The 8945-nt window shown below is 43.6% G+C and overlaps 1 protein-coding gene across 6 annotated transcripts in view; it reads left to right on the forward strand.

Moving 5' to 3' along the window:
- Positions 1-8945, forward strand: part of wu:fj29h11 (uncharacterized) — a 62903-nt gene extending 53958 nt beyond the window's left edge. For all 6 annotated transcript variants that reach the window (XM_061705769.1, XM_061705772.1, XM_061705770.1 and 3 more), the window contains 7 exons: positions 1271-1355; positions 2282-2396; positions 3136-3267; positions 3351-3608; positions 6567-6720; positions 6811-6976; positions 8251-8945. In XM_061705769.1, the coding sequence (XP_061561753.1) occupies positions 1271-1355; positions 2282-2396; positions 3136-3267; positions 3351-3608; positions 6567-6720; positions 6811-6976; positions 8251-8682 (1342 nt within the window). In that variant the 3' untranslated portion in view covers positions 8683-8945. The remainder of the gene's footprint in view (positions 1-1270; positions 1356-2281; positions 2397-3135; positions 3268-3350; positions 3609-6566; positions 6721-6810; positions 6977-8250) is intronic.

Consider the following 8945-nt stretch of genomic DNA (forward strand, 5'->3'; position numbering starts at 1 on the left):
TATGGCTGCAACACGTTCCAAAAAGCTGGGACAGGTGGCAAAAAAGACTGAGAAAGTTGAGGAATGCTCATCAAACACCTGTTGGGAACATCGCACAGGTGAACAGGCTCACTGGGAACAGGTGGGTGCCATGATTGGGTAGAAAAGGAGCTTCCCTGAATGGCTCAGTCATTCACAAGCAAAGGTGGGGCGAGGTTCACCTCTTTGTGAACAAGTGCGTGAGAAAATAGTCGAACAGGTTAAGGACAATGTGATGAATGAGTATGATGAGTATTAATGAGGACACGGGAAGCAATGACGCGCATGCACTTACTGTATCTCTCTTCAGAATGTGACGAACGAATGCTTGTCGCAACAGATTACACTTGGAGGGAGGGGGAAAGCCACAGCGTTATTGAAGGCACAAACTCCACGTCGACTCAAGTTTAGCTTAAACTAATGCACTCAAATATAGCAATACTTATATTGTTCAAACACAGGTGTAAAATAACAGATTGACTAAAAACAAATGAATAGTCTTAAGAATGTGAAAATGACTACAGTATAACTGGGCATTAAAAGAAATTATCTTGACTTCATGTCTGGCTATTACAATGCATTTAAATTAGGTATGTCCCGATCCAACTTTTTCACTTCCAATCTGTTACCAATATTGCAGCCTTGAGTTTTCGCCGATACCGGACCGATCCGATATTCGGAATAATCCTCCATACTTATTTTGCAGTATGGACTGTTAGAAAAGGCTTCATCAAGTGATATTACCCAAACGGAGAATAATAATCAGCAACAGTAGGTATGAAAAATGCATGCCTTCCTTGCGCTGCTGGGTAGACGTGCTGGAGCGGCGCTGGGAATGGACTGCTTGTATAAGAGTGGCAAAATCAGAGATTATAGATTCCGTCCAAGCCGGTCCGGTACTTTTTTTTTTTTTTTTTTTGCCGACTTCAGACCGATTTCCGATCACAAAAATCAGATCGGGACAAACCTCATTTAAATACAGGTAGACTTCATACAAATGACTTTCTATACTTTTGTGTTTTTCAGATTTTCACGTTACGTGTATGTTATCCTGTATTTTTTAACATCGCAATATATATATACTTCTGGGTTAAAAAGAATGGCAATGTCATTTTTTTCCAGTGTCGTGCAGCCCTAAGACACACTGGATAAGCAGGCACTCCAAAGACCCAACTACTGTATACTAGCCATTAAAAAGTAACATTTCCATATGCTCCCTTTAAATATCTCTATTTGTGCACGTGTCTTTTAGGGAGTTGGTGAAACTGTTCTGCACAGATAGCAGCCACAGAAAAGAGCTGATGAATTTCCTGAGTGGCCTGATCGCTTCCCTCAGTGTAAGCGATATGTGACCTCTTCACGCATTGACCAGTAATCCATATTCAGGGAAAAAGACTTTGCTTGCTCACGCTCTTTCAGCCTGCCATTCTCTAGCTTGTCTTTCTCTCGCTTTCTCGCGCACACACACAACTGTAACTAGAACTAATAGGCGATTTCCCTAGAGGGAGGCCTGTACGCATTACATGGAAACTTGCTCACATTCCCATGAGAACAATGCAGTAGCAAGAGGCTTTGCAAAGTGTGAAAGTTACGCATTAATCATTGGTCTTTTAGCATCGAATATCCTTGAATAATATTCTTGCGTGGTGCGTTTGTGCAGCAGCTGCAGACGTGCGGCACAATTGGGTCGCGTTATAATCAATGATAATCCATTCTGGCGACGACCCAGTTGGATGTTTGATTAAAATAATTGAGCCTTCTCTCTGGATGTGCCAGCGTAAGAAACATCAAAGTTCGCATAATGGGATTTTGAAGTTAAATGCAAGTGTGACATAGAGAATCTATATTACTTCAGTTTAATGTTGTCTCTGCTTGGAGTTTCTGACTGATTCATAACGAGTCTCATCTTTCAGTGTTCTTCAGACTAGCAGATATTATTATTCTACTGTATATCTGAACAAGAACCATATCGATTTGGAATAACAAGATAGTTTAAAAATACACATTAAAAAATCATCTCCAATCAGTGCAGTTTTTTTTACCACACACGTAATTCATCTCATCTACAATTTCAGTTTTATGAGAATGTCCGAACTAATGACTGAATTGATGAGTTTATGATGTTAAGTTCATGGTTAAAGGTGGTTCAGTATGTGGTACACAGGAAGGTAGGTCAGTTAGTGCCAAGTAGGTCGAGAGGTGGGTTGATAGATTAACTCTCACCCTGACACTATCCTGACAATACTAATTCTAACCAAAATAGGACCCAGCAGCCCTGAAGAGGTTTTTAATTAAGGAGGACATCAGAGAGTTGCCCAGTGAAGAGGAGCAGTGGGAAGTCCCAGAGCCTCCTCGTCCAGAGGTGACCCTGGAAAGAAGTAAGGAAACATTCACATTCCAATTGTGCAGTAAAGATCGCCTCTAATATTGTGTAGCACGAGCGATGTGCTGATGTTAACCAGTGTTCACTGAAATGATCCGCATTGTTCTATGTCAAGACACGATATAACATTATTGTTCAGTGTGTCTGAGATCAAATGTGTTTAAGTGTAACCACTGGATTATTTCATTTGCGACAGTGCCCTAAAAGCACATTTCACTTACGGTAATAGAAAACACAATGATTTCATCATGTTCTTAGTCTACATCTTGTGTCCTTAATCGTGTTGGGTAATTTTAGTGTGTGTTCAAAATATCCCTCACTATGTGACGGAGTAGAGTTAGGAGAGATCACTGGCACGTACGTTTTGCACAGCAACTGGAGCGTGAAATCAAATTCTAACAACATGCGGCTCATTTCTATGCGCCTCCGTCACTCAGTGAACTCGTATTTCTGCAGTTGATCCTGTTCTGTATGTGACGTTGCCCTTGATCGCCATCATCATCATCCCATGTCCGTTTTGCGATTTTCAGTCACGCATCAAAGCACTTACACACACGCACACCAACATCATTGCCCGGGTTGGTCCTTACATATGCAGATTTTGGCTTTGTTTATGTTTTGAGCGCGGCGTCTCAAAAGAGCAGCTGTTAACAGACCCCAAAGATCAAAAAGAGAGGGCACACAGAAAATGCATTATATTTGCTCTTCATGTGAAAATAAATTCTATTTTCCAGCACCATCAAGATGTCCTACTTCCACCAATTCCCCAGGAGAGTCAGCTCGCCCTGGACAACAAGACGGAGAGGCGACATTAATTTCCTGGCCTCCAAGAGCATCTGTTGTCAATACAGGAAGCCATCACTCAGGTGTGAGGCACAGACTTAAGAAATTCATCTTTACATCCTCTCGCAGTGCACCGAGGTTACTTTTTTCCCCATTTTTGCAACAGGACGTGCCGATGAAGCTGCTGTAGAAGCCGCTTTGAAGATGTGGCCACCTCCTGCCGCGCCCAAGGACAGAGATTTGCAGAAAGACGTCTCTGCCAAAGAGAGTGGCCATGTTGTTCCACAAAGCTCTAGGAACTGCAACACTGATGGTGATAAACAATTAAAGAACACCAGCAGCAGAACGGCAAACCAACTCGGACCACAGAGAACTGCTAGCCAGTCTAATGCCACTGATGCTACCGGCACAACACAACCTTCAGGTTATACTTGCACCAGGCTAAAGTGTTTCCCAACCTTTGTTGAGCCGAGGCACATATTTTATATGAGAAAAAAATGATCTCACACCACCCAATGAATGATACTGCTATAATAATGTATAGAACCACACGCGTACGATTGATTACAGACCTTTTTCTGAGCAGGAGAGGGCAAATCTTAACACACCCATCACCAGAGTATAATCGGTCAGCATCGTCAAAAATGCAAAATCTTACCTGGTGAATTGATCTTATTTCTTGTGAAACATCTCACTGTTTGTATTTTAAGACAGTTGAAACTTTTTTTTCCAAATTTTCAGCAAAGCAAAAAGACTTATTGGAGATACAATGTCTTATTTTAAGAATCTTATCAAGTCAATTCATACGACTTAGATTGAAAGATTTTTTTTTCCCCCTCATAGAAAGATTTTTCTTCACTATTTTTAGGCAACAAATGTTTGAAGTAAAAGACACAAATCTGCCAGTGGAACTAGTGTGAATTGACTTAAAATAAGATCTTGTGTCTTAAGACAAGTATTTTTGACTTGCTGAAAATGTTGAAAAAAAAAGTCAAAACTACACAACTACTGCACGACTGTACAAAGCTACAGTAAAATGATTCACTAGAAGTAAGCTCAATTCACTCGGTAAGATTTTGCGTTTTTGCAGACTTTGTTCTGATCTGAAAAATGCTTAATTTCAGTGACTGCTGATGCAGCCAGTCTGTGATTGCCTGTGATCTATTGTTTTGGCATTGTCTCGGTGAAGACCATTAGTGTATTAAAACTGCATTTCATTCTTTTACACTAGCTGTATGTACTTCTGTAGATGTTTGAAAATATGTCTGAAGTAATTTCATTGGGTTTGCTCTCAGTAAAAAATGTTTTATGTTTTTATAGTGCCTCTTCACAACAAAGGTAATCTCAAGTCACTTTTATCATGAGGCAGGCCCAGGACTGCTCAGAATCAGAGTCAGAATCAGAATCATCTTTATTTGCCAAGTATGTCCAAAAAAAACACACACAAGGAATTTGTCTCCGGTAGTTGGAGCCGCTCCAGTACGACAACAGACCGTCAAGTGACAGAGAACACTTTGGAGACAGAAAGACATTGAGAGAAAAACTGAGCAGTAAAGGGTTGCTAGTTGCCTGGTAATGCTCATTGTTGAGCAGTGATTTTCAACTGTTGGGTCCGGACCCAAAAGTGGGTCGTGAACAGCTCGTAAAAAAAAATTACATTGGTCGTATTCATTTTAATGATAATAATAACGCATTTCACTTACGTAGCGCTTTTCAAGGAACTCAAAGACGCTTTACAATTGCACGCATTATTCATTCACTCCATAGTCACACCCTGGTGGTGGTAAGCTACTTGTGTAGCCACAGCTGCCCTGGTGCAGTATGACGGAAGCGTGGCTGCCATTCTGTGCCTACGGCCCCTCTGATCACCAACAACCGTACAACCACATTCATTCGTAGGCAGTGTGAATTAAGCGTCGAGGCCAGGGACACAACACCAACATGCGCTCAGGCAGGGATACGAACCAAAAACCTTCCGGTTTCAGGGCGTACACTTACCCTCCGTGCCATGCCGCCCCGCCCGCCTTTTCAGACTTTTAATTGGATTTGGATTTTTTTTTTTTCATGGGGAAAAAAAAACAGGAAATGTTGCTCACTTGTGCTATCGTCACGGGTTTACTCCGCAAACAAATACAGTACAGTTCTGCCTCTGGTTAGCAGCGAACATGCCTAGCAATATGCTTTTGGCGGTATGTCAAACTCATTTGAAATGGCATTTAAAAATATAATGTACTGTACATGTGTACAGAGGCTATTTTAAGCAAAAAAAAAAAAAAAAAAAAATGCTTTATTCTTCTATAAAAGTTTGTCACAACCTTGCAACGGTAAGAAAATGCGGGTCCGAAGGTGACGACACTTGAGAACCACTGTTATGGAGTGCCAACAAAACTCCAAATGAGTGAGTATGTTGTCGGGTGACGAATAGAAACCTCCCATCTTGGCAAGAAAGCTTTAAAAAAAAAATACTTGGCGTGGTGTGGCCATCTACCTCGACCGGTTAGAGAGACAGGATAGAGTCTACGCGGGGCAGTCAAAAAGTAATGAGCCCAATTTAATTTGAACTACTAATACTTTCCTTCACAATAAAAAAAATTCTCACAGTTTGTAGTTTAAACACTTGTTTAAAGTTTTAAGCCTGACCTCTTTCTGTCAGCCATTTTAGAAATTACATCATTGTTACATCCACGTCAGCGGCAGAGAGCTGTGAATGAATTTCTTGCTTTGGAAAGGTTGCAAGATGTGCATGAGGAAGCTGCCACGGGCTATACAGCACAGTCAAAAAGTGGGTGTCCAGGATCAAAGGTGAAGACCAAGAGCCTGCTTTGAGCGACCTCTGTCAAGCAAGGGAGCTTGTGAAGTCTTCAGTTCCTTTGGCTGGACAACCATATCACATCCCCCATACTCGTCCGATCTGGCACCATCGGATTATCACCTCTTTGGGCCTTTAAAAGAAGGCATTAGAGGTCATAACTTCACTGGTGATGAAAAAACGCAGCTTACTGAATTTGACAAGGCTGGCATTTATGCAGGCCCTTGTTCATCGATGGAGAGTTGCAATGAACGATTGATTTCTGTTTGTATATTGCTATTCTACTGCAATTAATACAACGAGAGGAACATTGGGCTCATTACTTTTTGACTGCCCCTCGTGGAAGGGAGCGAGAGAGACACTGGTGATATGTGGATGGGGGAAGGGATGAGAGAACAGCATACATCTGTGGTGTCAATAGTAGCATGATGATATGCGAGCGTCATGGAATTCTATCAGTAGCAGAAATGCTAATGCTTCTACCACAACAGCAAAGAGAAGCGATAGATAGGTAGGTAGGTAGGTAGGCACTCATGCATATATGACTCTCCATGTGGTGTTCCCTGTCGACAGGGCGCCGTCAACCAAGCGAAACATCAACATCTGGCTGTACAGAGAGCGGAGAGGAGACGAGAGAGAAGAGCCTCACTGATCCAGAACCAGCTCCGAGCGCTCCATCTGTGCAGCCCATCGAGGCAGCCAGCGAGCAGCTCACTCCAGACGGCCTGTACGCTTTATGTCCTCATTCCTAAAAATACGCAAGTCCATATTCACGTCTACATTTTTCAGAGTAATCCTGTATTTGTGTCTCCTCCAGTGCTGTGCCAGAGGCCGTGGTGCTGCCAAGCATATTCAAAGGCTCACAAACGGCTGCAGAGACCCAGAGACTCCCTTTAAACTTGGACTTTCCCATGTGGAACAAACCCACACCCCCACAGGCCACACTTGAGGACTTGGACGTCAACTGCCAGAGACCCTCCACCGTCAGTACTGTTTCAATATATTTGTTTCGATGTACTACGGTAGAAACCGCGAATGTGCTGCACTGAGACTATAGCTTTTATAAACACTATATAATTAGTACAGTCTCATAATGTATTATAATCAACACAACAATCGCAACAAACACACCACACGTGACTGCAGATTTAGGATCAGAAATCTGAAGCTATCTTTTCACAGCCGTCCGTCCCTGTAAGTTGTACATATACAGTGGCGCTCTGAGATACGAGTGACACACCGATTATCATCTGTGTGGCAGTGTTGTCACCCTTTAACTCGTTCGCTGCCATTGACGGCTTTAGAAGTCAAAGTTCCATGTTTACTGGGAGGGCTGTCAGTGGATGAGTGAAGCAACACATGTTGATAGATAATATGACAATACTCACAGGCATATATTCTTTATCCTGTGCAGAGAACAACTATTATTACTGCCGTACTGAGAAGACTGGGTCTCCAGTACAGTATATCCGTATGTCTGTCTTATACTGCCCCCAGGTTCTCCGCCGCAACAGCTGCGCGTCTCAATTGACACGTCGAGATTGCACGGAACGCTTCCGTTTCCGGTCCCGGCCGGCTCGAACGCTTCTGTTTCCGGTCCCAGCGGGCTGGCCAACGGCGGGAGAGCTCAAAGAACGGAATCGTTTCATAAACAAATGAAGTTCATTACGTTTACTGAAAAGATTTGTTCTTTTGAACGAAGCGTTCGCGAACGCAACAACACCATGTCAGGAATCCTACTTAAAATACGGGTTTATCGCAACAGTTAACTCTCACGCACCAAGTCCGCTCGGATGCAGATACGGTCGTAGGTTGCTGCTCGACACAGGCGGAACTATTTTTACGGAGTTCAAAATCTCCTCTCATTGAGGAGCTACGGAACGGCAGTTCGGTCTGGCTGCCTACAATAACTCCGACCCCCACTCCCGCATCGCCCCCACAGCGGACGAACGGCGAAGGACGAAGCAGAAGCGAGGCAAGCGTGTGCGTGTGTATGCACGGCACCACAGCCGGTCCGTGTGAAAAATGCCGACTCCTAACCGGTGCGCGGTTCAAAGAAGGTTGGGGAAGACTGCGTTAAAGGAGAAAGTGGGACAAAAACAGCTTCATTATTTTGAGTTCTATTTCATTAATGACGGTAGTTCCACCAAGCTCACAATGTCAACGAAGCGTTGACATTGTGAGCTCTCAAATAGCTTTTCAAATTTAGCTCTCAAATAGAGGTGTGTACTCAGTAAATGGCGCTGTTCTCATCTAGGTGGTGATAACTGAAGACCACAGGGACATGAAAGCCATCGGCGAATGGGGGGAGCTCCTGGTCAACTCCTTCCTTTGCCACTGGAGAGACGGCGTGGATCCGGGCCGACCCACGCGGGTCGTGTGGTGCAATCAGAGCGGCGAGAGCGGGCAGCCTTACGACTTCGAGCTGACCTTCGGGCCGACGGGAGAAGAGCGCGGCGACGCGGCGCCAGAGGTGGTATACGTGGAGGTGAAGTCCACCAAGAAGAAAGAAAGGTCGTTCATCGTCCTCTCGGCCAACGAGTTGCACTTCGCGCTGACGAGGAAGGAACGCTACCACATCTTCCGGGTGTACAGCGCGGGTGATGCTCAGAACGTGCGCCTGTGTCGCATCCAGAACCTGGCGCAGCATCTTCACACCAAGACGCTGGAACTCTTTCTCTTCGTGTAGTGGGAAATACCTATCATTAGCCTTTGTAACTTTGCTCTTACTGCACTGATTTCAACTTCAAACATGCACTTTTATTATATGTATTCGATATATCTGCTGTTCACTAAATAGTAATGTTCCTTGTTCTTGAGAAAACGCTTTTTTTTCCACATATTTGTAATGTGTAACTTGAATGAAATGTCGCTTGTGCACATATTGCTGTTTTAACCCACTTCTGATCTCACCTTTTCAATCTGTATACCTTTTAGATCAAATCCTTTCCA

Source organism: Phycodurus eques, chromosome 19 (genome assembly GCF_024500275.1).
Source record: "Phycodurus eques isolate BA_2022a chromosome 19, UOR_Pequ_1.1, whole genome shotgun sequence".
NCBI classification, from domain to species: Eukaryota; Metazoa; Chordata; class Actinopteri; order Syngnathiformes; family Syngnathidae; genus Phycodurus; species Phycodurus eques.